The 27,835-nt window shown below is 64.0% G+C and overlaps 2 protein-coding genes across 2 annotated transcripts; one reads left to right on the top strand and one right to left on the bottom strand.

Annotated features, from left to right (window-relative positions):
- Positions 1-147: 147 nt before the first annotated feature.
- SPTB (spectrin beta, erythrocytic) lies at positions 148-18,767 on the top strand. The gene is made up of 36 exons (XM_021556043.3): positions 148-224; positions 3,579-3,776; positions 3,851-4,002; positions 4,179-4,352; positions 4,462-4,553; positions 4,630-4,710; positions 4,802-4,917; positions 5,112-5,224; positions 5,304-5,491; positions 5,573-5,690; positions 6,050-6,208; positions 6,290-6,592; positions 6,737-6,887; positions 6,979-7,846; positions 7,929-8,066; positions 8,147-8,906; positions 8,999-9,201; positions 9,278-9,368; positions 9,441-9,587; positions 10,098-10,361; positions 10,494-10,709; positions 10,797-10,886; positions 10,981-11,256; positions 11,619-11,749; positions 11,999-12,203; positions 12,285-12,659; positions 12,800-13,044; positions 13,125-13,263; positions 13,336-13,420; positions 13,515-13,711; positions 13,797-13,906; positions 14,184-14,265; positions 16,905-17,074; positions 17,153-17,326; positions 17,398-17,440; positions 17,898-18,767. Exons 2-36 carry the CDS (start codon positions 3,629-3,631, stop codon positions 18,066-18,068), a joined length of 6,975 nt encoding a protein of 2,324 aa, XP_021411718.2. The 5' UTR covers positions 148-224; positions 3,579-3,628; the 3' UTR covers positions 18,069-18,767.
- Positions 18,721-26,948, bottom strand: PLEKHG3 (pleckstrin homology and RhoGEF domain containing G3). The gene is made up of 15 exons (XM_077784429.1): positions 26,883-26,948; positions 24,056-24,369; positions 23,867-23,967; positions 23,699-23,768; positions 23,570-23,616; positions 23,323-23,473; positions 23,004-23,138; positions 22,709-22,891; positions 22,399-22,491; positions 22,230-22,316; positions 22,084-22,117; positions 21,894-22,001; positions 21,532-21,732; positions 21,136-21,497; positions 18,721-20,899 (listed from the first exon to the last, which is right to left on the bottom strand). The coding sequence occupies exons 2-15, from the start codon at positions 24,329-24,331 to the stop codon at positions 19,346-19,348; spliced, it is 3,402 nt and encodes a 1,133-aa protein (XP_077640555.1). The 5' UTR covers positions 24,332-24,369; positions 26,883-26,948; the 3' UTR covers positions 18,721-19,345.
- Positions 26,949-27,835: the final 887 nt, after the last annotated feature.

The raw sequence follows: 27,835 nt of genomic DNA, 5'->3' as shown, positions 1-27,835 counted from the left end.
CGCCCATCCCCGTCCCCGCCCGCCCGGTCGGCTCGGCCCGGCCCTCCCGGGGGGAGCGGGGCTATCGGGGCCGGGCAGCGCCGCCGGCTCCGGGTAGGAATGTCCCTGCGCGCCCAGATAATGTTATTTATATCGCGGTGCAGGGCGGCTCCGCTCCCCCCGCCCCGCTCCCGCACCGGCCCCGCCGCCGCCGCCGCCGCTCGCCCGCCCGCCGCCCCGCGCAGGTGAGACCCCGCGGCACCGGGATGCGCCGCTCCGGGGAGCACGGGAGGCACCGGAGGACAGTGGGAGGCGCCGGTCCCCGGGGACACGCGGAGCCGGGGGGGGTACCGGCAGGCGCTGGCCGCCCCGGGGATACCGGGTGGGGGGTGCGGCACCGAACACCGGGCGCGGTACCGTGCGGGGACGGTGGGCACGGAGGAAAGTTTGGTGGTGAGGATGAAGAGCCCTCCGGGGAGCCTGAACCCCCTTTTCGCCTGCGGCGGGGGGTCTGCCGTCACCCCGTGTCCCTCGGGGCTGCTCTCAGGAAGGACGAGGCGGGCGAGTGGCGGTGACTTTCTAGGGACACCCTGTGGACAGCTCGGGGACGGTGTGGGGACACCCTGGGGACACTTTTTCTGGGGTGCCAACCCCTGGAGGGCTCCCCACACTAGTCCTTGGTGCTCTCAGCACTGTTGGGACGCGGTGGAAAAGCCGAGTCCTGAGGATGTTGGTGGGACACATCACCCAACCCACTTCATCCCCCAGTTTTTAGCAACTGGGCAAACTGGAGGGTTACTAGGAAGGGTTTTTGGGGTGCCGTGCCCTTGGTCCCCCTTGTCCCAGTGCCAAGAGGATTCTCATGGGTGGGTGTTAGGCTGGGGGAATTATTACCCTCACCCCAATAACCTAGAGGTCCCCCAGGCCTGATTTCCCAGCTTTTCCCTTTATAAATCTCCAGCTCCCAAATCAGGGGACTGGGGCACCCTGGAAGACAGTGGCAAGCACAGGAGACTCAGAAAACCCTGCTGGGTGCCAGCATGGCCCCCCACGGAGCATTTTATTGCTATCATGCGGTTTTTGGGCATTGTCTGGTGATTTTAGGGTACGGGGGGGGGCAGCTTTTAAGAAGGGAGCAGGGCTCGGCTAGCGCCGTGCGCAGGGGAGGCCTATTTATAGCCAAAAATGTCTGTGGAGTGTCAGCACGTGTGCGTGTCACCGGCTTGGGTGACATGGGACAGTCCTGGCACGGCCGGCATGTGGCCCTGGGGAAGCCCAAATTCTCCTGGCGGGTGGGAGTGTGGCTGGGGAGCCCTGGCTGGGGCAAGGCATCGCTGCCGGAGGAGCTGTGCCGTGCCCTTCCATGCCCAACTGCCCCGTGCTGTGCCGCGTGGCCGTGCCGAGAGGAGCCATCTGCTCCCGGCCCTGGCCCTGCACCTGGCAAGCAGGAGACTGTTGGGGGGCTGGGGGATGCCCTCCAGCTCCTGCCCCTTCCCAGCCAGAGTGTGGCTTCTTGTGGGCATGGGGGAGATGCCAAACCCAAGTGTTTTGGTAAAGTGGAGCAACGGGGACACGCCAGACTCTGGGTGGCAGTGATGGGGCAGAATTTTGGGGTGTTTTGGGGGATTCTGATGAGTTTCTGTGCACTGCAAATGGGCTTGCTGGCAGCGTGCTGTGGCTGTGAGGGATGAGCCAGAGGGGGTGCCATAGGTGCTAGGTGCCAACCACTGCCCCGGCCACTCTTGGGGTGTGGGGGGACATTCCCTATGCCCGGCGGGGGGACTGTGGTGGTGGCACGGTGCCAGCCCCTCACCGGGAAGTGCTGATTCACCGAGGCGAGCCGCTGGCCGGGGAAGGCGATGCTGCCCGGGCCACGGCCGCAGGATGCTGGCGGCGAGGCCAGCATGCTGGCATTCCCAGCTTTCCGCACGCTGAGCGGCAGGAATGACAATTCCCGAGTGGCGGGTGCTGGTGGCGGCGTGGCTGTGGCAGGGAGGGATGCTCAGAAGGCGCCGGAGTGGCGGAGGGAGATTTAAAGGGTGGGTGAGCGCCCGCGCTCAGAATGCTCCCATGGGCCTGATGTGGCTCCCTTCGGCGTCATCTCTTCCACCTCCTCCTCCTCCTCCTCCTCCTCCTCCTCCTCCTCCTCCTCCTCCTCTTCCTCCTCCTCTTTCTCCTCCTGGGATGCTCACAGCCATGGCCCCACTGCCGTGTTGTTGGGGACACAATCAGAACAAAGGTATCCTGCAGAGACCCGATACAACTTAGCACACCCAAACTGATGGCAGTCCCTGAAGTTTTGGGGGCAAAATCCCCAAGTTTGGTGTCCCAGAGGGCTCTCCTGCTGGGGTGAGCTGGGTGCTCTGGCAGAGGCACGGAGTCACAGTATGTGGGGCTGCAGGTCCAGCTCCAGCACCCTCCTGCCTGCTCTGGTACACACCGACATGGCCCTGCACCCACGCGAGTGCCTGTCGTGTGTGTCCCATGCACACTGTGGTGTGTTCCTGCACGTTCTTGCTCAGGCATACAAACTCTGGCACATTTCTACTTGTCCTTGTTCACCTGTGCACGCTCTGGCGTGTCCCTGTGTGTCCTTGCTCACAGGCGCACTCTGTCACACTTCTGTATGTCCTCGTTCACATGTGGATGCTGTGACAAGTCCCTGCATGTCCTGGCTCACAGGTACACACTCTGCCACCCTTTTCCATGCCCTTCCTCACACTTACACACTCGGGTGTGCTCCCGAGTGTCCTTGCTGTGCTGCCCACACCCCTGCACGCTCCTCCACATCCTTGCACACTCCTAGTGCCTCCAGGTCCAAGCCAAGGCCCTGCCTGTGCCGCCCCGATTAGGGTGAGGAGTTGGGGTGTGGCACAGCCTGGGCTGCCCCGATAACCCTACCAGGGGGGACATGGGGGATGCCCGGGACATCCGAGGGGGACCTGGGGGCCCATGGGTTGTCACAGCTCACAGGATTAGCAGGGATTTGGGACACATGGGGTTCCCCCTGGCACCCACTACTGAGAGCTCTATGCAGCTCTGGGTTGCTGGAGACGTCCTGGATGTGTTGCTGGCTGTGGGAAGCCCCAGGCCATCTCCGTGCACCCCTCAGGGGCCCCAGCCACCGACAGCTGCTCAGAGGCATTTTTAGATACCAGCCATGTCCTATCTGTGTCTCAAATGTCCCCGGGGGTGGGTGCCCCCCCACTGCCAGCAGCTGTCACCCACTTTCTGCCACCAGTGCTGGCGAAGCCCCTGTGCAGTGCAGGGGTCAGGGTGGGAGTGAGCAGCAGCCCCTTCCCTGGGGGCATCCAAGGATTGGGGGGACACCTCCTGGGACCTAGGCTGGAGTTTCATCTGGGCAGAGGGACCTGGGTGGGGATGTAGCACTGTAATTAGCCATTCGCACAGCTCAGCAGGGCTCAGCATGGTGGTCCTGAAGCGGGCAGCTGCCAGGTGCCCCCCCAACACCTGGGTGGGGCGAGGCTAAATCCCTCTGAGCAGCTTATCCTGAGGCTCTGAGCCACAAATCCCCACGTGCCGCAGGGCCAGCGAGCCACAGCGGCTGTACTGATGCTCACGGTTCCGCTGTCGCCCAGGGGCCTCTCACCGGTAGCCGACGGCCACCGGGCCGGGGCACACTGGGACCATGACCTCAGCCAATGACTACGAGCAGCTGGAGCTGCAGCAACAGTACAGCCGCATCAATGTCCGCTGGGACGCGTCCGACGATGAGCTGGACAACGACAACAGCTCCGCACGGCTCTTCGAGCGCTCCCGCATCAAAGCCCTTGCAGGTGGGTGGCAGGTCCCCTTGGTCCCACCTGGGTTGTCCCCACTGTCGGTGACTCCATTCCCGCTGTCCCTCCAGATGAGCGGGAGGCCGTGCAGAAGAAAACCTTCACCAAGTGGGTGAACTCGCACCTGGCACGTGTCACCTGCCGCATCTCAGATCTCTACATGGACCTCCGGGATGGGCGAGTGCTCATCAAGCTGCTGGAAGTGCTGTCAGGAGAGCTTCTGGTAGGAATCCCATCCAGCTGGAGACCCTGGGACCTGCTCCCTGCCATGGCAGGCTACACCATTTCTCTTGGCATTGGCCAAAGTTTGGGGTGGCAGCATGGGTGTGGGGGTGCCCCTGGGCAGAGCTTGGGGTACCTGGTGTGGGAGGGAGGGTGCTGAGCACTGTCATGCCCCAGCCCAAGCCCACCAAGGGCCGGATGCGGATCCACTGCCTGGAGAATGTGGACAAGGCGTTGCAGTTCCTGAAGGAGCAGCGGGTGCACCTGGAGAACATGGGCTCCCACGATATTGTGGATGGCAATCACCGCCTCGTCCTTGGCCTCATCTGGACCATCATCCTCCGCTTCCAGGTGAGGACAGGTGTTTTGGGGCATCCCTCTGCTCCACACCTCAGTCCTAGGTGAGAGCCATCATCCATGGAACTGCTGTTCTAACCCCAGAATGTCCTTTTGCTCCCAGATCCAGGACATCATTGTGGAGACACAGGAGGGCCGGGAGACGCGCTCTGCCAGGGATGCACTGCTGCTCTGGTGCCAGATGAAGACAGCAGGGTAGGTAGTGGGACCCCCATGTGACCACATCAGGTTTTATGTGTCCAGAGAGTGACAGTGACACCCTGTATTGTAGGTACCCCCATGTGAATGTCACCAACTTTACCTCAAGCTGGAAGGATGGGCTGGCCTTCAATGCCCTCATCCACAGGCACAGGTAGGTGCACAGCAGCAGGTACCAGGGTGGCAGTGGCACCAAGAGATGTCCCACAAGTTTGTCACCACTGTCTCATGCCCTCTGTCCCCAGGCCTGAGCTGGTTGACTTCCAAAACCTTACCAAATCCAATGCCCGGCACAACCTGGAGCATGCGTTCAGTGTGGCAGAGCGGCACCTGGGCATCACCCCTCTCCTGGACCCTGAAGGTGAGGCAATTGCTGCCAGTCCTCCTGCCTCAGTTTCCCCTGGGACATTTCCAGGCTCCATGGAGCACAGAGAGGTTCCTAATACAAGGAAAGAGGTCCTGGGTGGTCACAGGAAGGACCTCATGAGGCTGTGGTGGCCTGTGAAGTGGGTGGAGGTTGGGTCAGGACTGACGCCTCTCACTCGCACTGGGCAGATGTGTTCACGGAGAACCCTGATGAGAAGTCTATCATCACCTACGTGGTGGCCTTCTATCACTACTTCTCCAAGATGAAGGTGCTGGAGGTGGAAGGAAGACGCCTGGGCAAGGTAGGGAACGCCGTTGAGGTGGTCGGGAGTGTTCTTTTGGGGTGCTGGCCCCTCATGCTCATCCCTGGTCCCGCCACAGGTCATCGAGCATGCCAAGGAGACGGAGCGGATGATCGAAGGCTATGGGGGGCTGGCGTCCGACCTGCTTACCTGGATTGAGCAGACCATCGCTTCCCTCAACAGCCGCAGCTTTGCCAACTCGCTGGCTGGGGTGCAGCACCAGCTGCAAGCCTTCAGCACCTACCGCACTGTGGAGAAGCCCCCCAAGTAAGAGCCCCCTGTTCTCCATGCCTGTCCAGTGGTCTGGGGCACCCAAGGGTGCCCAACACTGAGCTCTTTCTGGGGCAGGTTTCAGGAGAAGGGCAACCTGGAGGTGCTGCTCTTCACCATCCAGTCACGGATGAGGGCCAATAACCAGCGTGTCTACACCCCACACGAGGGGCGCCTGGTCTCTGACATCAACAGGGTATGGGCTCTGTCTGCTGTGGTAGTTGGGGGCTGGCTGGCTGTCTCCTGTGGTCCAGTCAGGTCCATCTCCTGGGGGAAACTGAATTCCTCTCTTGGGGCAGATTGGGTCCATCCCCAAGCAGTTCAGGTTCTTGAGCAGGCTGGGATGGGTCCTGGAGCAGATTGAGTCTATCTCCTGTGGCAGTTCAGGTCCATCCCAGCACATGCTGAATCCATACTGGGACAGGACTGATCCATCCCATGGCAGGTTGTGTTCCTCCACCTGGGGGTCATGCTGGGGTTCACCAGCAGAGCAAGACATAGGAAGTGGGGGATGTGGGATACGGGTGCCACATATCCGGTGCCACCTTCCCCCAGGCCTGGGAGCAGCTGGAGAAAGCGGAGCATGAGCGGGAGCTGGCGCTGCGCAACGAGCTGATCCGTCAGGAGAAGCTGGAGCAGCTGGCACGGCGCTTTGACCGCAAAGCAGCCATGCGGGAGGCCTGGCTGAGCGAGAACCAGCGCCTGGTGGCCCAGGTGAGGAGGGGAACACCCACCCCACAGACCCCCATTCTGGGGAGCTCACCAGAGCCTCACCACAGGCTCTGTGCTGGGCAGGACAACTTCGGGCAGGACCTGGCAGCGGTGGAGGCGGCCAAGAAGAAACACGAGGCCATTGAGACAGACACGGCTGCCTACAGGGAGAGGGTGCAGGCCATTGAGGCGGTGGCCAAGGAGCTGGAGCTGGAGGGCTACCACGACATCCAGCGCATCAATGGTCGGAAGGACAACATCCTGCGGCTCTGGGAGCAGCTCCTCGAGCTGCTGGCTGCCCGGCGCCAGCGCCTGGAGATGAACCTCACCCTGCAGCACCTCTTCCAGGAGATGCTCCATTGCATCGACTGGATGGATGAGGTCAAGGTGAGCTGTGGACATTGGGTGTCATCATGGGTGTCTTTGTCTCACCAGGTGTTAGTGGGAGTTCACTGGGGAGGGAGATGAGATGTTGGGGTGCTGGTGCTGAGTTTTGGGTGTCAGTGCAAAATGGCTGAGGGTCTCCTGCAGGTGAAGCTGGCATCTCCTGAATCTGGGAAGCACCTCCTGGAAGCAGAGGAGCTGCTGCAGACCCACCGTCTGCTAGAGGCTGACATGGCCATACAGGCAGAAAAGACCAGGGCCATCAGCGCTGCCGCCCTCCGCTTTGCTGACGCTGAGGGTAGGTGTGCCAGGACACCCCTGCATCCCTGGCGTGGCCAAGGGAAAGCAGAACATTGTCCTGACGAGCACCCGCCCTGCTCCCTACCCAGGCTATCGTCCCTGTGACCCCAAAGTCATCCGGGACCGCGTGAGCCACCTGGAGATGTGCCGGCGAGAGCTGCAGGTACTGGCAGCGCGGAGAAGAGCCTTGCTGGAGCAATCCCGCTCCCTCTGGACCTGCCTGTGGGAGCTAGACGAGGCAGAAAGCTGGATCAAGGAGCAGGAACAGCTCTACTCCTCCCTGGACTTCGGGAAGGACCTGCCCGGCGTGCTGCTGCTCCAGCGCCGGCACGCTGCCTTCGAGGCCGAGCTGCGGAGCCGGGGCGGGCGGCTGGAGCAGACGCTGGCGGTGGGCGAGGGGCTGGCGGCCGCAGGCCGGGCGGCCGAGCAGCTGCGGGAGCGGGGGGCGGCCGTGCGGGCGCTCTGGGCGCAGCTGGAGGAGCTGGCGGCGTTCCGACGGCGCGGCTTGCGGGAAGCCGAGGGCTTCTTCCAGTTCCAGGCGGAGGTGGAGGAGCTGGCGGAGGGGCTGCAGGATGCCCGCCGGCGGGCGGCCGCCGAGGAGCTGGGCCAGGATGAATCCCGCACCCTTGTCCTGCTGCGGCAGCACCAGGAGCTGCTGGACGAGCTGGCGGCCGCCCGGGAGCAGCTGGACAGGCTGGCTCGGCAGGCCGAGGGCTTCCCGCCGGAGCTGCGTGCAGGCCCCGAGGCGCAGAGCCGGCTGGCGGCCCTGCGGGAGCTGCACGCCGAGGCTGCCGCCCTGGCCGAGCGCCGCGGCCGCCAGCTGCAGGATGCCCTGGACCTCTACACTGTTTTCGGGGAGAGTGACGCCTGCCATCTCTGGATGGGCTCCAAGGAGACCTGGCTGGGAGAGCTGGAGGTGCCGCAGGCGCTGGAGGACCTGGACGTGACGCAGCGCAGGTAGGAAGGAGCCCCCGCCGTGGCGGTGCTGCCGTGCCCTGTCCTGAGCTGCTGCTCGTTCTGAGCCTGGACGTTCCCACAGGTTGGACGGGCTGGAGCAAGACATGGCCACCGTGGCTTCCCAGATCGCCGCAGTCAACCAGGCAGCTGATGGGCTCCTGGCTAGCGGGCACCCCCGGAGCCCCCAGGTCCGGCAGTGCCGGGAGCAGCTCAACGAGAGGTACGGTGGCGGCGATGCTCGGGCCGGTGGGTGCCGCGGTGCCGGCGCATTCCCCGCCATCCCCCGCCTCTGTCCCGCAGGTGGGGCCGGTTCCGGGAGCTGGTGTCGGAGCGCCGGCGGGCGGTGGGCTCGGCACTGCGCCTCCTCAACTACAACCTGGAGTCTGAGGAGACCCAGAAATGGCTGCGGAGCAAAGCCCGGGCGGTGGAGGCCACGGCCGAGCTGGGCCGTGACCTGGCCGGCGTCCTGGCCACCCAGCGCAAGCTCTACGGCATCGAGCGGGAGCTGGCAGTGGCCCAGGACCGCCTGGCCGCCCTGCGCTCCCAAGCCGAGCGCCTGGCCGAGGAGCGGCCCGAGGCAGCCACGGAGGTGGCCCAGAAGCTGGCGATGGCCACCTCCGCCTGGGACGAGCTGCAGGCGGCCCTGGCAGAGCGCGCAGCGTCCCTGGGGGAAGCCGGGCAGCTCCGGAGTTTCCTGCAGGACCTGGATGACTTCCAGGCGTGGCTCTTCAGCGCTCAGAAAGCCGTGGCGGCCGTCGATGAGGTGCCGGCGTCGCTGGGGGAGGCAGAGGAGATGCTGCAGCGGCACGAAGCTGCCCGGCGCGACGCCGAGGAGCATGCGGGAGCCTTCGCCGCCTTGGCGGAGGCGGGGGAGCGGGTGCTGGGGGGACAGACGGACCCCGAGTACGAGGGGCTGCGGCAACGCCTGGGTGGCGTGAAGGACGGCTGGGCTGCCCTGGGCAAGATGGCAGAGGCTCGGAAGCGCTTCCTCACCCAGTGCCGCGACTTCCAGGAATTCCTTCGCGACACCAAGCAGGCGGAGATCCTCCTCACCAAGCAGGTGAGTGCTCAAGCAATGTTCTTTGGGTCTCTTGGCTCACAGACACCCCAAAAACGGGTGATCATGCGCTGATCCCTTGCTGTGCCCCTCAGGAGTACACGCTGTCCCACCTGGAGCTGCCCTCCACACTGGAGGGCTCGGCTGCTGCCCTGCACCGCTTCCAGAACTTTCGTGCTGGTGTGGAGAGCAATGCCAAGAAGGTCCCAGAGGTGGTGGTTGGTGGCACCAAGCTGGTGGCTGAGGAGAACATCTTTGCTGAGAAGATCTCTGAGAAATGCCGAACTCTCCAGGAGCGGTGAGTCCGGCACAGGGATGGGTGGGCAGAGTGAGGGCAGCGGGACTGATGCCGCACATCCATGGTTCCCTGTCAGGCATGGAGCTGTCATGGACAAGGTGGAGGAGGCAGCAGGTTTGATGCAGGACAACCACGACTTACAGACCTTCCTGCAGAGCTGCCGTGAGGTAGGAATGCAGCATGGCTGGTGGCATCTCTGGGGTCCCCACTGGCTGCACACTGACACCCTTTCCCTGCAGTTTGATGCCTGGGTGGATGAGAAGATGCTGATGGCTCAGGATGTCTCCTATGGAGAAGCCCGTGGTCTCCACAGCAAGTGGCAGAAGCACCAGGCATTCATGGCTGAGCTGGCACCGAACCAGAGCTGGCTGGAGAAGATTGAGGCGGTGGGTGCCAACACTGTGATCAGAGAGGGGGAATGAAGATGGGGAAGAGTCTGGAGCATGAGGAATTGCTAAGGAAGCTGGGAGGCTTGGCCTGGAGAAAAGGAAGCTTGGGGGAGACCTTCTTGTTCCCAATAACTCCCTGATGGGAGGGTGCAGCCAGTTGGGGGTTGGCCTCTGCTCCCAGGAAACAAGGGAAAGAGAAGAGGGAACAGCCTCAAGGTGCACCAGGGGAGGTTTTGATTTGATATCAGGGAAAATTTCTTCAGGGAAAGGGTTGTGCAGCCCTGGCACAGACTGCCCATGGTGGTAGAAGAATCCCCATCCCTGGAGGGCTTTAAAAGCTGTGTGGACATGGCATCTGGGGACATGGGTTGGTGATGGCCTTGGCAGTTCTGGGGGAGTGGTTGGACTCGTCCTGAGAGGTTCCATGACTGGAATGCTCCCAGCCTGCTGCATGGGTGAGATGTCCCTGTGCCGCAGTGACCACCCACCTCTCTGCTGTTGCCGCAGGAGGGGACGGAGCTGGCCGCGCGCAAGCCACAGTACGGCGCGCTGGTGACGCAGCGGCTGGAGGAGCTGCGCCGGCGCTGGGCCGAGCTGCGCAGCGCGGCCGAGGACAAGGGCCGGCAGCTGTTCGAGGCCGAGCGCTCGGCGCTGTACGCCCGGAGCTACGGGGAGCTGGAGAGCTGGCTGGGGCGGGCGCAGGAGGAGCTGCGCCATGCTGAGAAGGTCAAGGACCTCACCGCCACCAACCTGCTGCTGAAGAGGTTGACGGTGGGTACTGGCACCTCATAGGGTCCTTTGGGAAGGGGCAGGAAGTCCAAAGTGATGAAGTTTGTTCCCAAATGGGACTGGGGTTCTCCATCTTGGCTCAGATCCCTAACTCACATGGATTTGCCCTGCCAGAGACTGGAAGAGCAAGTGAGAACGTGGATGAAGGAGCTGGAGGAACTGGGGTGGCAGGGCACCCCTGGTACTGGGGATGTGCCAGATACCACCAGGCAGGAGCAGATGCTCCGGCAGCGAGTCCTTGAGCTGCTGGAGCCACTGGAGAGGAAGAGGAAGGAGCTGGAAACTGCCAAGGCCATGTACCAGCTGGGGCGGGATCTGGAGGATGAGACGGTGAGTGTCCTTGCTGTGGCAGGGGCTGGGCGGGCTGAGGGTACTCATGGGTGCTGCAGGGGGCTCAGTGGGTGCTCCTTCCTGCAGCTGTGGGTGCAGGAGCGGCTTTCCCTGGCAAGGTCCACGGATCACGGCACCGACCTCCCAAGCGTGCAGCGCCTGACCAAGAGGAATGAGGTGAGCCTGGGTACTGCGGCAACAGCCACCATCCCAGGTGGTCCCTTGGGATCCCCATGGGTGACTCTCACTGTGACTTCCCTCCTGCCGGCAGACAATGCAGAAGGAGCTGGCGGGCCATGCCCCCCGCCTGGGCGAGGTGCTGAGCCGGGGAGAGGCAGCGGGGAGCGGTGAGGAGCCAGGCCCAGAGCTGGCAGCACAGGCGCAGGAGCTGCGGGCACTGTGGGCGACGCTGCAGGAGGAGGCAGCCGCCCGGCACCGGCGCCTGCGGGAGGCTGAAGAGGCCCAGCAGTATTACCTGGATGCTGACGAGGCTGAGGCCTGGGTCAGTGAGCAGGAGCTCTTCATGGGACCTGAGGAGAAACCAAAGGTGAGGAGTGATTCCGTGTGGTGCTCCACACTGTGTTTTTGGGGGTGTGTTGGGGGAGTCTGTGCTGCACTGGGCCGTGCCTTGCTGGGATGCCCAGTGTTGAACCAGGCAGTGCCACGCTGTTCTGTCGAACATCCTCCACATGTGACACACCATGGTGTGTCCTGCTCTTATGTGTCGTTCCTGTGCCATTACACAGCACCCATCCCATTCTATGCCATGCCCCACTGAGCTCACCATTGCTCCTTGTGGCATCAGATGGAGACAGGACATTCCCGTAGGGCAGGCGCTGAGTCTAGACCCTAGTCCCTGTCCCCCAACCATGCCAGGTGCTGATGGCACCGATGTTTTCCATGCCATAGGATGAGGAGAACTGCTTGATGATGCTGAAGAGACATGTCCGGCAGCTGCGCTCCATCGAGGACTACGGACAAACCATCAAGGAGCTGGCGGGGAGGGCACAGCAGCTGCTCTCTGCTGGCCACCCTGAGGGGTAGGTGCTATGCCACATGTCCCCTGCCCTTTGGGGCAATTCCGTGCCCTCAGCACCGTGTGGGTGGGGGGCTTGGCTGGAGCTCTGGCAGTGTCAGCTGCTCCAGTTGGGCAGGGAGGTGGTTGGAGAGGGATATGGGGAGCCCAAAGCGGGTCCTTCACCCCCAGCCCCCCTGGATGTCAACACGGGTGGGTCGGGGACATTTTTTCGTGGGTGAGAACTGGGTGTCTGTGTGCCGGGGCCGCGCAGGGAGCAGATCATCCGGCTGCAGGGCCAGGTGGACAAGCACTACGCGGGGCTGAAGGAGGCGGCCGAGGAGCGCCGCCGGCGCCTGGAGAACATGTCCCACCTCTTCCAGCTGAAGCGGGAGGTGGAAGAGCTGGAGCAGTGGATTGCTGAGCGCGATGTGGTTGCTTCCTCCCCGGAGATGGGGCAGGACCTGGACCATGTCATGGTGAGAGTGATGGTGTGGATGTGGTGGTACTGGTGGGTGGCTTGAGGGGGGCGACTTGACTCTTCTCTTCCCTCCATGCAGCTCCTGCGGGAGAAGTTTCGTGAATTCGCACGGGAGACAGGGAACGTGGGGCAGGAGCGTGTGGACCGGGTGAACCTGACCATTGAGGACCTCATTGATGCGGGGCACATCGAGGCAGCCACCATAGCTGAGTGGAAGGATGGGCTGAACGAGAGCTGGGCCGACCTCTTGGAGCTGATTGACACCCGCATGCAGCTCCTCGCAGCCTCCCATGACCTCCATAAATACTTCTACGACGGTGCTGAGCTGCTGACCCTCATCGCCACCCGGCGCCAGGAACTGCCCCAGGATCTGGGCGAAGATGCCGGCACAGTGGAGGCTTTCCACCGCATGCACAATGCCTTTGAGAGGGACCTCCAGCTGCTGGAGGCACAGGTGAGGCTCCAACCTCACATGGATGCCAGCACTCAGCATTCTCTGTGGTCTTGTGGAAGGTGTCCCTACCCACGCTGGGAGGCTGGGCTCAATGGTCCTTGAGGTCCCTTCCAACCCAAGCCGTTCTGTGGTGCGTGCAGGTGCAGCAGTTTCGGGAGACAGCAGCACGCCTGCAGACTGCCTATGCCGGGGAGAAGGCAGCTGGAATCCAGGAGAAGGAGCAGGAGGTGTCCCGAGCGCTGCAGGAGTTGCTGGAAGCGTGCAGCGGGCGCCGGGCACGGCTGACAGACACGGCTGACAAACACCGCTTCTTCAGCATGGCACGGGATCTGCTCTCCTGGATGGAGAGCACTGTCCGGCAGATTGAGACACAGGAGAAACCCAGGTATGGATGCACCCAGTGGGCACCCGGGATGGGACATGGAACCAATGGCACCACTGACCCTGGTGCCTCTGTGTCCTCAGGGATGTCTCCTCAGTGGAGTTGCTGATGAAATACCACCAGGGAATTAAGGCTGAGGTGGATGCTCGGGGCAAGAACTTTACCAACTGCATTGAGCTGGGCAAGAAACTGCTTCAGCGCAAGCACCAGGACTCTCCAGAGGTGAGGGAATCAGGGATGGGGGGTGGTGGGGTGATGCCATCTGGGCCACTCCCTAACAGCATTCCCTCACAGATCAAGGCGAAGCTGGTGGAGCTGGTGGACAAGAGGAAAGCCATGATGGAGACGTGGGAGCAGCGCTGGGAGCGGCTGCGGCTGCGTGAGTGTGCTGGGGGTGCCAGGAGGAGCGTGGCAGTGCCGGGCGCGGTGGGGCGGGTGGTCCAGGGGCTGAGCACTGCCCATCCCTCCCACAGTGCTGGAGGTGTGCCAGTTCTCCCGCGATGCCTCGGTGGCTGAGTCATGGCTCATAGCTCAGGAGCCCTACCTGGCCAGCAGCGACTATGGGCAGACGGTGGATGCGGTGGAGAAGCTGCTGAAGCGGCATGAGGCTTTTGAGAAGTCCTCTGCCACTTGGGAGGAGCGCATTGCCGCCCTCAGGAAGCTGACAACGGTGAGAAAGGCTTGGGATGAGGCCTCTGCCTGCCCTGACACAGTCTCCCCCCCATCCCTTACGACCTTCACTCCTTGCCTGGCAGCTGGAGCTCCTTGGTGGGCGGTCTCTGCGTGAGGGGCTGGTGCGGGACGGGACGACGCGCTCTGAAGCTCCCGACTACTGCCTGGATCTGGATGGGGAGCTGGAGGCCGGGTAAGGGATGCCACCACCATCATTCCATGTGACCAGGGACACTGTTTCCACATCCCTCTTCTCAAACCATTAAGGATGTTTTGTAGCATTAAGGGGCTTTTTAGCAGTTTGCCTTTTCCAAGCAATAAATTAATGCTGATGAAGAGGAGAGATGAAGGTCAAGCCTCACCTTGACAGGGCTTTCGTCCCTCAGGGGGGACAGGAGAACAGCAGCCAGCCCCATCACTCTGGGATCATGTCTAGGATAGGGATGGTGACCGACTATCTTCCTGTGCAGGTCGGAGGAGGAGGAAGAAGAGGAGAAGAAGGATGTGAGCATACAGGACACTTCGCTGCCCACCACGGATGGACCAGAGCCGGTCAGTTCTTGAGTTTAGCTTTTACCTTCCCCGACGACCAAAAAGGTGTCCTTGCATGCAAAAAGGTGTCCCTGCATGTCCCACAGCTCCTAGCACCCCCTGCAACCAAGACCTCACTGTGTTGACAGATCCTCACATCCCCAACCCTCACCTTGTCCTTGCCTTGTGTTGAATAAATGTTGAATGACCCCAAAAAGGCCGGGTGGGCAGAGGGGTACTGCAGGTCCCCTTTGCCCCAACTCCTGGGGTGACATGAGGGGTGGCATCCATGGTGTACGTGTGTGTCTGGGATCCATGCAGCAGCCAGAGTTGGAGTGTCTGCCCTGGGGCCACCGTGTCACCCCAAGGGACATCATTGCTGTACGGGACATCCTCACCCTGCGGGGCATCGTCACCCTGTGGGACATCATTGGAACCATGGAGGACATCAACACCCTGCAGGGAATTTTCACCCTCTGGGTCATTATCACCCTCTGGAGCATCGTCACCCCAAGAGACGCAGTCACCATATGGAGCAGTCACCCCATGGGGCACTGTCACTCTGTGGGGCATCATCACCCTGTGGGACGTTGTCACTCTACACGGCATCAGCCCCTGTGGGGCATTATTACACCCTGCAGCATTGTCACCCTTCCAGGCAGGCATCACTGTTGCCCACAGGGCATTGTCACTGTGTGCCAGCCCCTGTGCTCGCTGCCGGCTCTCTGCTCCTCCCACATGCTCTGCCTGTGGGGACATGATAGCTCTGTGTGGCTCTGCCTGCTTGGGGACAGGAACTCCTTCTGTCTCTTCTGCCTGCCTGGGGACATGGGCATCTCCTGGCTCCTCAGGGACCAGATCACTCTCCCTTGCCCGGGGACAGGATCCTTGAGTGCCTACATGGGAACAAGCTCATTTGTGCCTGATCAGGGACATGGGGATCTTCTGGCTGCTCAGGGAGAGTGTATCCCTCTGCCTGCTTGGGGACATGGCCATTTTCATCAGCCTGGGGACAGTAGCCCTCTCTACTTACTGCCAGCCTACTCAGGAACATGGGCATCCTCTGGCTCCTTGGGGACAGGAACTCCTTCTGCCTCTTCTGCCTGCTTGGGGACTTGGGCATCTCCTGGCTTCTTGGGGCAAGATCATTTCTGCCAGCTCAGGGACATGTGCATCTTCTGGCTACTCAGGAACAGGATCCTCTCTGCCTGCTTGGGGACATGGCCACTTTCAACTGCTTGGGGATACGAGTGCTCTCTGCTTACTGCCAGCCTGCTCGAGAACATGGCCATCTTCTGGATCCCTGGGGACCAGATCACTTTTCCCTGCGTGTGGACAGGATCCTTGGGAACCTACCTGGGGACAAGAATGTTTCTGCTGGCTCGGGGACATGGGCATCTCCTTGGGGACAGGGTCCTGCTGTCCCTTCTGGGGGACATGGGAATCTTCTGGCTCCTTGGGTACAGGGTGGTCTTTGCTTCTCAGGAACACAGACACTTTTCCCTGCTTGGGCACAGGGTCCCCCCTCTACTTGAGACATCTCCTGCTGCCTTGGGAACAAGATAACATTCTCCTGCTTGGGGACAAGACCCTGACTACACATCTGAGGACAAGATCACTGCCTGCCTGGGGACATGGGCATCTCCAGCTCCTTGGGGACAGGGGCCCTGGCCAAGCCTCCCCTGTGGCACACAGCTGGATGGGCGTCCCCTTCATCAGGCACCACTGATGCCTTGAGATGATGGCACTGATGCTACAGTCCCCAACCAGACCTCCCACTGTCCCCATGTCCCCTAGGCTGGTGACAACACTGAAGTGGTTCCCAGGACTGCTCCTCTAGCTTGGTTCAACCTCATCACCCCAAATCTGAGGAGACACTGACACCAAGATGGGGGGCTGCCAGGGCTGGCCCATGTCCCAGCCTCTCACTGGGGTCTTGCCAGCAGCCACTAATTTTTGTGTACTGCAGCTGGTGGCTTAACTGGCACTGTGCTGAGGGTCCCAGCTGATTGCTGGGGTCTTCCCAGTACCCACCAGTTCCTACATACTGGAGCTGGTGGGGTCACCAGCATCGAGATCTAGGGATCTTAAGGCTGGACCCTGTCTCAGCCACCCACTGGGGTCCTCCCAGTAACCACCAATGCCTGCACACTGGAGCTGGACACGTGGACACACACACACGTTGACACAACACTGGAGCATGTCCCAGATGCTCACTGGTGTCCTCCCAATATCCATCAGTTCCCACACACTGGATCTGGTGGGTCACCAGCATTGCACAGAGGGTCCCAGGGCTGGACTCACTGCAGGATCCCAGACACTCAGTGGGAGATCACATCTGGCATGGGGATGCTGAGCTGTCCTCCCAGCAGTCACCAGTTGCCACCTATCGGAACTGGTGGGGTCATTGGCATCCAGCCACTCACTGGGGTCCTCCCAGTGACACCAGTTCCCACATTACAGAGCTGGTGACGTCACTGGTATGGAGACCTGGGAGTGACCCACCCCCAGGCCACCAGACTGAGGTCCCTGACCCACTGGTATGACAGCAACCTGTGTGCCCAATGCCACCACGGGAGGGGACAACGCCTTGCTGCAGGTCCATCAGTGGCAGTGGGTGGGTGACACTGCGGCATAACCCTGCTGTTGCCTTGCAACAGCTGGCATCGAGGACAGGTGACGAGGAGCCGGTGACACCGACCCCACGGCCACCGCGGGAGGAGCCGGAGGAGCCGGCCACGCTGCCCGCCCGTGTCAGCAGCGTCCAGCTGGAGGGCTACCTTGGCCGCAAGCACGACCTGGAGGCGGCCACCAAGCGTGCATCCAACCGGTAGGCACGGCAGCGGTGGCGGCAAGCGCGGTGTCCCCAGCGGGGCGGCGTCCCCAGGGTGACACAGCGCTGGTGCAGGTCGTGGAGCACACGGTACTGCGTCCTGAGGGGCGGCCAGCTCGCCTTCTTCAAGGACGCCAAGAGCCGCGCGCTGGGGCTGCCGTGCCAGGGTGAGGAGCCCCTAGGGCTGTGGGACGCCCGCTGCGAGGTGCCCGCGGGCTACAAGAAGAAGAAACACGTCTTCAAGCTCAGGTGAGGGTGCGGCACCTTGCGGTGTGGCACAGTGGGCAAGCCTGGCACTGGTGTCTGTGCTCTGTCCCTAGGCTCAGCAATGGCAGCGAGTGGCTTTTCCATGGCAAGGATGAGGTGAGGGGTCTGAGGGGACACGGGCTGGCTGGGGGACATAGTGGTGGTCAGCAGTGCCCATGGGAATGTGGGGTGGCCAGTGGTACTCAGGAGACATGGGTGGTCAGAGAGGTCCAGAGAGACAGAGGGTACCTCATTGTTCCCAGGGGGACACCAGTGGTGCCCAGGAGTAAATGGAGTGGCTGTAGTTGTCCAGGGGACGTGGCAGTGGCCAACAGTGACCGGGGTACGCAGGGATGGTTGGGGGATGTAGTCAGCAGTGGCCAGCAATGCTCAGAGGGGCAGGGGATGGCCAGGGGTGCCATGAGGACACTGTGAGGGGCTGGCAGTGCCCAAGGGGACATAGATGCCTGTGGAAGACTTGGAGGAACTACCATCACCCAGGGGGCCCTGGGGTTGGCTGGCACTCTGTTGGGGGGCCAGGGAGGCCCCCCCTGACCACCCCTTGTGCCCACAGGAGGAGCTGCAGGCCTGGCTGCAGGGGCTGAGCGCGGCCATCATGGAGTGTCAGGGCAGCCGCGGGAAGGTGCAGAGCCTCCCCCTGCCCATCCCCCCGGCCCCCCCTGAAGCCCACCTGCCCCGCAAGGACAAGGAGAAACGCTTCAGTTTCTTCCCAAAAAAGAAATAACCCCCTGGATGGCGGGGGTGGGGGGGATGACACCCCACGTCATGCCAGTGGGGCCATGCGTGCATAAGGAGACGCGTGTGCGGTGCCTGTACAGGTGCCACCAGGTGTAGAGGGGCACGCGGGGGTCACGCATGGGCGGGAGCCTCCCAGCCCCCCCGCCACGAGCACACGTGTCTGTGTGCACAGTGTATATATATATATTTGTATTTATATATATACATACATTCACACGCTTCAGGCACACCCCTGTGCGGAGGTGGCCGCAGGCGCCCCCAGGCGTGTGCCCCCCATGCCCATACGTGTCCCTGCACGCACACGTCTGCACACGTGTGTCCCCGCATGCAGGTGCACCCCCGGCCCCCTCCGCACGCACGGCACAGGTGTGCACCCCACAGGTGTGCATGGACCCCCCCAGCACCCGCATGGGGGGCGCATGGGTGCCCCCCAAAGCCATAACTCCCCCCCCGCAGCACATGAGTGCAGAGGGGGGACCCCCTGGCCCCCGCGGGCACCAACCAAAGAGCGTCAGCCCATGGGGGCCCCTCTCTGGCACCCCCCATCCCGTGCCCCCCCAGCCGGGGTGGGGGGCCCCCCTGCACCCTGCAGCTGGGCCGAGACACCCTGAGGGGGGGGCGGGCGACCACAGAGGAACTTTGGGTTCAGTTTGGGTTTTTTTTTCTAATAAAGATGTGAAAGCAAGTGGGGTGCAGCGCTGGGTGCCTGTGGAGCATGTTGGGGGGGGGCTCTGGTACTTGTAGTGGGAGATTCTTGGGGTGGCCCTGGTCCAGAGAGAACAGGGGGTGTCCCTTGTCCAGAGCAGGCTGGGAGTCCCAGGGGTGCTCTTTCTGCCAGATGGGTTGGAAGAGTCCATGGGGTTCCCCTTTTCCTGTGGGGCCATAGGGTGTCCCTTTTTCCAGGTACATCGTGGGTCCATGGGGTGCCCCTTCTCCTGGACAATCTGGGTGTCCATGGGGTGCTCCTTCTATCAATAGGGCTGAGGATCCACGGGGGTTTCCCTTCTCCTGGGCAGTTTAGAAATTCCCAAAGGGCTCCTTCTTCCAAACAGCCTGGGGGGCCCTGGGTTGCCCTTTCTTCCAGGTAAGTTGAAGGTCCATTTGGTTCCCCTTCTCCCAGGCAGATTGAGGATCCACGGGGTGACCCTTCTTCCAACTAGACTTGAGGTCCATGTGGTGGCCCTTCTCCCAAGAAGGTTGGGGGTCCACGGTGTTCTCCATCCCTTGGAGTCCATAGGACACCCGTTCTACCCGTTCCTGCCCCTAGCTGGCAGCGTCGAGGGTCTGAAACTTCTGCCGCAGGTCCCTGACGAGGCCGTGGCGCAGCGGCTCGGGGCTGCCGGGGGTCTCGGGGCAGCGCCGCCGGTACTCCTCGGACGCCTGGTAGGCTTTGCAGCGCTCCACCACCGCCTTCAGGCAGATCTTCTCCCGCGTGGTGGGCGAACGGATCTGCACGTAGGCCGGGGGCTCTGGCAGCCGCTCCAGCACCAGCACCCGCTGCCCCGTGCCCAGGGGGGCTTCGGCCGCCACCCACAGCGCCCCGTCACTGCTGTACCGCGCTGGCGCCGGGCTCGGGGTATTGGAGCCCCCGTTGGCCTCGGCGCTGCGGCTCCGGCCGCTGCCCCGCTCCTTCCCGGCCGGGCGCCCACCGCGGCCGGGACCCTCGGGCGCCGAGCGGCTGCGGCTCACCAGCGGCGGCCGCGGGGCACCGAAACGGGCACGGAGCTCCCGCACATCGGGCCAGGCAAAGGGTTCGGCGCCCACGGGGCTCGAGGGGCTGTGGGCAGCACGCGGGGATGCCACCAGTGCCTCGTCCTGTGGCACGGCCAGCAAAGGGGTGCTGGGTGGGGGGTCCCCATCCTCCTGTGGCGGCAGCGGGGGGCAGCGGGTGCCGGCTTGGCGGCTCTTGATGCGGAGGCTGTACTGCCGTGCCAGCTGGTACACTTTGGTGCCCAGGTGAGGGGGAGTCAGCAGCAGCTGCGGGGGTGGCCCTGGGGGTGACACCGCGGTGCCCACATCATCCTCCTCCAGGATGAGCAGCGGCTCGGGGGGCTGTGCCCCGTTCTCCTGGCACAGCTCTGGTGCCTCGGGCTGGGTGGGGGGCTCAGGGCTCTCGGGGGGCCGTGGGAGCCCATTGAGGCGGCACACGGAGCTCCGCACCAGGCCCTTGGGGATGAAGGAGAGGCTCTCGCGGCGGCGCACCCCAAAACCGGCATCGCGGTGCTCGGCATGGCCATAGTAGCTCTTGATCTTGTCGAGGAGCAGGCGGTCCCGGTTGGAGAGCAGAGATTCCCGGCGGGCTCTGACAAAGGGCTCTGGCGAGGGGATGGCACTGCGGGACTCCGCGGGCTCCGCCGATTCGAGTGGGGGGCCCCCATCCAGACTGAGGGTGCTGCCACCGTGGCTGGGGGTGCGTCCTAGGGTCCCCTCCAGCGCCAGGCTGCTCCTTCGGGACAAGCTGCCGCCACCACCGAACCGCTCGGCGATGACGCTGGCCTGGTCCAGCACTGAGGGTGGCAGGATGCTGGCGGCTCCTTCCCCCTCTTCCTCCTCCTCCTCCTCGCTGCTCAGCACCTGCAAATCCTCTGCAGCGTGCTCCGGTTCCCTGTCCCCACTGGGCAGCGCCAGGGTCCCCACCAGGGATGGGGATCTGGGGACCTTGGGGTGCTCCCCAGCACTGCTGTTAGGGGTGTGGGTGCTGGGTCCCTGGGCACTCCCGGGTGAGGGCCGGGGGGTCACACTGACCTTCTCACAGCTCCCTGGCCCCCAGCTGCTCGGCCTCTTGGGTCCCTCCAGCACCCATGCGTGTTCCCCAGCCTGGACAAGACAAATGTGGGGAGTCATAAGCTGGGGGGGTCACCCAAGTAGGATAAATCCCAGCCAAGACAAGGGGCCTTGGGAGGGGGCACTGGGAGCAACACGGGGTGCCCTGGATGGTGTGGGATGTCCAGGTAGTGAGGGGGGTACCCCAGGAGTGATGTGGGAGTGCTCCAGAAAACAATCTGGGGTGCTCTGCATGCCCTCCCTGGGGTTTGAAGGGCTGGTGTAGGTACCTGCTCCTCCTGAGGCTCCAGAAGATCCCTGGACCCTGGCAGCTCCTCCTGGCAGTCCTTGCCCAAAGCCTCCTCTTCCTCCTCCTCCTCTTCCTCCGCCACCATGCCCTCAACTGCTGCCCAGGCTCTGGGGTGCTGGCGTGGCTCCCCCACTTCCAGGAGCGCCCCGTCACTGCTGGCGTTCTGTGTGGGGGTGAGCGCTGGGCTCAGCACCCCGTGCCACGGCTGGAGGGACTGGGCACCCCAACCCACCACACCTGGCCTTACCTTCAGCCCTGCCAGCCGGGACAGAGAAAAGCAGAGATTAGTGAGTGGAGGGAGCACCCGTAATTCCCCCCATGGCCCCCAGACACCCTCTCTGCCTGCCACACCGCTGCAGTGGTCGTGCCAGCTCACCTTGCTCGCCCAGTTGCCACAGGTTGTGCTTGGTGGGCTCTGGGGGGAGGGGAGGAGACAGTGGCATCATCCCCGTGTCCCCCAACTCATCAGCACCCCGAGCCCCCTGATCCCGTCCGCTGTCCACACCCGACTGCCTGCGCCCGTGTCCCTGCAGCCGCTCCAGCAGCGTCTCCGTGGGCCCCTGGTGCTGGAAGGGCTCTGTGGGAACAGGGACAAGGCACCGTTAGCACCCAGTGCCACCCTCCCTGCAGGCTTTGGTGTCACCCAGCCACAGCTTGGCACCGATGAAGGGGTGACAGTGGGGTAGTGTGGTGGGAACACATGGGACAGCAGGAACACTGGTGACATGTGGCTCTCACCAGATTGCCGGCGTCCCTGGAGTGGCTCAGTGGCAGTGTCACCCAGGGGCTGGCAGGACCAGCTCTTCTTCAGGCGCTCAGGACTGCAGCGGGGCAGGCGTGGGGGATCTGTGGGGACAGGGAGTGACACCAGGGAAAATGGGGACAGAGTAGGGCAGAGAGGGCATGATAGGGCACTGGTGACACTTACAGAACAGATCCATCTCCAGGATGGCTTCCTTAGCCTAGGTGGATGAAGGATGGAGACAAATGGGGCAAAGGTGAGGTACAGCTGCCCCCCTTCGCTGTGCCAGGGGGTCCCTGGTGTCACTGAGGTGCCCACCCCACCAACCTCACCTTTTGGGGGATGGTGGCGTGGTGGTTCTCCAGGATGAGCCGCTTGATGTGGTGAGTCCACACACGCTTCTCCTCCACACTCTTGGCCTGAGGGGCACAGTGAGGGTGGTGGGGTCGGGCAGGGGGTTCCGGAGTGTCCCCAGGATGACCCCCACCCCATGCCCCTTACCTGCAGGCTGTGCTGCTGCTTGCCGTGCTTGTAGTGTGCCAGGCTGAAGCACAGCGAGTCACGCGTGCTCTCAATCAGCATCAGCGAGGAGCACTGCCAGAAGAGGCATCAAAATCTCTGGAACTTCCCACCCCAGCACCCACTGGCGTCCCCTGTTCCCAGCATTCCCAAGTTCCCCCAACTCCAGCACTCACTGGGGTTCCTGGCACCCACCCTGTCCCTCCATCCCAGGCATCCACAGGAGTCCTTGGCACCCAGTGGACTCCCCCCCACCCCATCACCCTCACAGTCTCCTGTCCTTATCCCGCACCGGGATGTGGCTCTTGTAGACATAGTGGTCACCACGGCGCTTGGTGATGAGCAGGGCCTTGTCGAAGAGGAAGAGGGCACGGTCATGGCGCACCCGCTGTGCCCGAAATGTGCCCTCCAGCACCAGCTCCCCGTAGCTCGTCAGGTCTGGCCCCTTCCAGCCCAGCAGCAGCGACTGGATCTCCTGCACGGACACAGAGACAGGGTCATCAGCACCCCTGCCACAGTCCCCATCTCGTGTCACCTGGTGCCACCCACCACTGCTGTGGCGTCTCCCTGGAGCCCCCCGTGCCCACCTGCTGGCGGATGGCATGCTCGTGCTTGCGCTTCATGTCATTGATGTACCAGGCCACGCAGGTCATGGTGTCGATGGCTTCCAGCACCAGTTCGTAGTCGTCCCCCGCCTTGTGCTCAAAGTGCCTGGCAATCTCCTGGGCACAGCACGTGGCATCAGGACATGCCTGAACTGCTCCAGGCACCCAAGCCATGTCCTGTGCCACCCCAGGTAGCCGGGCCAGATGCCTACAGCCCCTCCCTATGTTACTGCAGGCTGTGCCAGGCGCCCACGCCGCAGCAGGTGCCCACACCATGCCGTGCCGGGCACCAGGCGCTCACCTGGAGCAGCAGGTGGTACTTGAGGATCCTCTGGACAGGCTTAAGCAGGTAGGCCCCGAGGGGCAGCGCATGGCGCAGCTGCTCCTGGCATTCCCGCAGGAACCGTGCCTGGACCTTGCTCCTCATGCACTCGGTCAGCGCTGCCACCGAGCTGCAGGCAGGGAGGGGGCTCAGATCCCTGCCCACTCTTGCTCACCGGTGTGCTCCCTGCCCACCTCCCTGCTCACCCGGGGTGCCCCCTACCCACCTGGGGTAGTTGTTGCAGTACTGGGTATAGATGGCAAATTCCTGGCTCTGCAGGTAAGGGAACACAGTAAGAGCCTGGTATGACCACGTGTTCCCCCCAGTGTCCCCACAAGGCTCCCTGTGCCCTTACCCGGGTGACAAAGCACACGGCCACAGCCACAGGGTCATTGGCGCAGCTCTCCAGGTTTTGCAGGAGGGTGCTGGGGGGCACAGAGAGGACAGGGTGACCACAGCCCCTCACACACCCGCGGGACAGGGTCGCACCCCTGTCACCTCCCAGTGGCACCTGCTCCCCCACCTGCTGAGCTCGTAGATGTCCTCGATGTTCCCGAAGAGCGCGCTGACCTGCTCCGGTCGCAGCACTGGCTCCTCCGCATCGATGATCTTGCCCAGGTAACCCTGCCAGGCACCCATGGCAGCACCATTGCACCCCTAGACCCCACACCATGTCTGAGGGGCGTACCCCCCTGTGCCCCCTGGCACCCACCTCCACGATGCTGCGCAGGTCACGGGCGTAGGTGCGCTCTGACTCCACGATCTCCTGCACCACACGGTCCAGGTAGCTGGGCTTGGCCCCGGGACCCCCGAAAGCTGCCAGGGGGTGCCCACTGCGGGCACCCGGCCACCCCCCCGGGGATGCGTTGTTGTTGGCATTATGGAGCCCCTCGGCCCACGCCTCGGTCCTGGTGCTGGGCGGGTCCTCCATGGCACAGCCGGGTTCTGGGCTCAGGGCAGGGCGCTGCGGACACGCAGGCACCGGCATCCCGGCATCCCCTGGCACCAGTGGGGCACAGGGTGGCTCTGGGGGGAGAATGGTGGGTTAGGGGGTGTGGAGAGCCCCCAGATATGGGTGGCGTGTGGCACCAAGGGAGTTCACCCTGGCGGCCAAACCCTCTATGCCAAGGGGTGCTAGCATCCCCCAGCCCCAAAAATCTTTGGGTACAGCACAACGGAGTCTCTGCACAGCCCACCAATGCTGCGATCTGGGAGTCCAGCTCTTCCTCATCCCAAACCCGGGGACCGCGCTGGGACCGGGTGGGACGAGTGCCTCTGCCCCCACCCACCGGGGCCGTGCGTCACCGCCGCGCCCGCGGGACACCTTCCAGGTGAGCTCAGCGCCGGCTCGCCCTTCCGGACCACCGGTGCTACCGGGATCCTCCCGTGCCACCGAAACCGCTCAGTGCCACAAACACGGTTGGGACAGCCAGAAAACAGCGGCCACTGGCAAAGCGTGTGGGAGTGTCGAGGCCACTGAGCCCGGTCACCGCGGCGGGTGGCCCTGGGGACAGCGACCTTGAGCTGGGCCACGTGCTGCGCCGGCGGCGTGACCGCCCGAGCCCCCCGGCACCCCCGGTGCCGGCACCCAACCGGTCAGGCCGGTTCCCGCCGCCGCTTCCCCACACCCACCGTGCCGCGTGGCCGCCATCCAGCCACCGCCCTCCCCGGGGCTTCCCCGAGCACGCCAGGAGCCCCCCAAAACGCCACCGCGGTGCCTCCTAAGTGGGGTTCGGACCCATGTCCCCAGCGGTGCCACAGCCGGGACCCCGGGTGCTGGTACATCCAACCGTGGCATGAGGCACCTCCTGGGCACCCCAGATCTGGGCGATTTGGGAGCAGCTCCCCTAGCCCCCAAATTCCTCACTTTTACAGGCATGGGGCACCCGGTCACAGGGTCACCTCGACCTCGGGGGAGGGAGCGGGGGCACCCAGGCGATGACACTAGAGAGAGTAGACCCCAAGCATCCCTTCCGGCAGTGTCAGACCCCTATCCCACCCTGCCGGGGGGACAAAAGACCCCCAGGTGGCACGGAGGGACCAGACAGGACCTCCCCCAATTAACATCCGGGCGGGAATTTGTGGCTACCGCAGCTCGTCCCCGAAAGCCAACCCTGGCCATCCTAATCCGCTCACAGCACCGGGATTACGGCTCCGGTCCCACGTCACCGGGACCGCGGCCACTCTCCTGGGCCCGTCGGTCACCGTCATCCCGCCCCGGTGATCGGGGGGGGGGGTTGATCCTCTTACCCCCCGGTATCAGCTCGGTGGGCACGCGGCCGCCCACATCCCTCCCGCTCCCGCCTGCTCCGGGCGGGATTAGCTGTGACCTTCACGCCCCCGACCCTCCCCATCTCCGCCACAGAGAACGGGCGATCGCCCTGGAGTGCCGAACGCGGGGCTCCGGTGGGTCCCCAAAACTCCCCGCTGGGGGAAACTGAGGCAGGCGCCGAGTATGTGCTGCCGGGCCGGCGGGAGGGAGGTGGGATTTCCTCTCCACCGTGGGATCACCGGCCCCGTTGCACATTCCAGCGCGGGAGTTGGGGCGCGAGGCACAGCCCACGGCGTTTTCCCAGGATCCCGGCACGGCACGGCACGCCGGGAGAGGGGCCGCGGCGCGCCAGCCCGCCGGAGCCATATAAGGGCAGGCGGTTCACCATTTCCAGGCATTTTCCAGAATCCCAGCGGCCTTGGGAGCGGGGAGGTCGCCGCCGGCTCGGGCGCAGCTGCCGCCGCCGTCGCTCCCGGCCCCGGCTGGCACCGCCGCTGCTCGGCGGGCACGGGCTGGGCGCCGGCGTTCCCGCCCGCGGCGACTCGGGGGGCTCGGCACCACGGGGGACCCCGTGTCACGGCATTCCCGGGACAAGGCGGCACCGACCCGCGGGGCTGACTAAGCCTCTTAGTGCCCGGCGCCCATGGCGTCGCGCCGCCTAATCCCGATGGAGGGGCGCAGGACACCCCCACCTCCCACTAGGACCCCTGTCCAGGGTCACCCCGCATGCCACAGCCTGTCCTGCACCCCAGGCTAGGCTTGAGGACATCCCACATTTCTTTAGGTGCCTGTCCCGGGGGTCTGCCAGCACCCCAAGGTCCTGCTGTCCCGTGCCCCAGTATCCCCAACTCCCACTTGGTGGGGACCCCCAGCTCCTGCCTCACTCCGGGCATCCCTGGACTCACGAATCCTGCCTAACCGGGGCCCGTGGATCCTGCTCCACCGGGATGCAACGGCTCCTGCCCCACCAGGACCCACGGATCCTGCTCCACCGGGACCCACAAATCCTGCCGCGCGGGAATGCAACGGCTCCCGCCCCACCGGAACCCAGGAATCCCATTCCACTGGGATGCAACGACTCCCATTCCACCGGGCTCCTCGGCTCCCGCTTCACCGGGATGCAACAGCACCGGGACCCCCGGATCCTGCCCCACCGGGAGACCCCCTCTGGCAGGGACCCTCGGGACCGCCTCCTCCGGGGAGGACCGAGGGCTCCCCTCCCGCGGACCCCACGGCCGTGCCCCGCTCCCGCCCGGACCGGACTCACCGCTCTCCGCTACCGCCGCCGCCCCGACCCGTCCCGTCCCGCCCCGTCCCGGCCGTGCCCGCAGGAAGCGGCGGGAGCGCCCCGGGGCGGGGACAGCGGCCGCCCCGCCCGGCCCCGGGAACGGGAATGGGGACTCCCGGGAATGGGAGCGGGACAGTTATCGCAGCGAGCCCGGGCGTGACCGCGGGGCACGGTCCGGTACTGTCCCGGTCCCGGTCTGGTCCAGGCATGGTTCCGGTACAGTCTTGGTACTGTCCTGACACGATCCCGGCACAGTCCAGGTACTGTCCTGGTACGGTCCGGTCCAGAGATGGTTCAGGTACTGTCCCGGCACGGTCCTGGCATGATCCCAGTACTGTTCCGGTACAGAACTAGGCGTGCTTCTGGCGTAGTCCCGGTACTGTGCAGGCACAGTCCCGAGATGGTCCTGGGACAGTCCTGATCCTGTCCTGGGGTGCACTGAGCATGGTGGATGGGAGCCCGCAGCCACCGGGTCACCCGTGGGGTCCCTTCCCAGGGGACAGGAGCACCCGAAGGGGTCCCAGCCCCAGCCATGGGCACCCACTATTCCTGCCCGAGGGGATGCAGACAGGGACACAGACACCCATTGCCACCAGCCACGGGGTGGATGCAGGGCACCCCTCCGTGCCACGGCAGGATGGATGCCCGCGGGTGGGGCCTGCTCCCAGCGCTCCTCCATCCCGCCTCAGCCCATCCATGACTGGTGCATGGCCCTGGCTCTACCGTGACACTTGAGCCCCCAAATCCAACTGTGTGCCAGCTCTCCACACCAACATGGGGGGCTTCAACCCCCCTAGAAAAGCTGGGAGCCAGCTGGAGCCCCCGGCCCCTCACGGCACCTGCCACCAGAATGGGCCCATTCTACAGGCAGCGCCTCGTGCGCCAGCACTGGATCCGCTCAAAGGCTGGATTGTTCCGAGCGGAGCGGGAGC

Source organism: Lonchura striata, chromosome 6 (assembly GCF_046129695.1).
Source record: "Lonchura striata isolate bLonStr1 chromosome 6, bLonStr1.mat, whole genome shotgun sequence".
NCBI classification, from domain to species: domain Eukaryota; kingdom Metazoa; phylum Chordata; class Aves; order Passeriformes; family Estrildidae; genus Lonchura; species Lonchura striata.
This window is presented reverse-complemented; position numbering and strand designations above follow the sequence as displayed.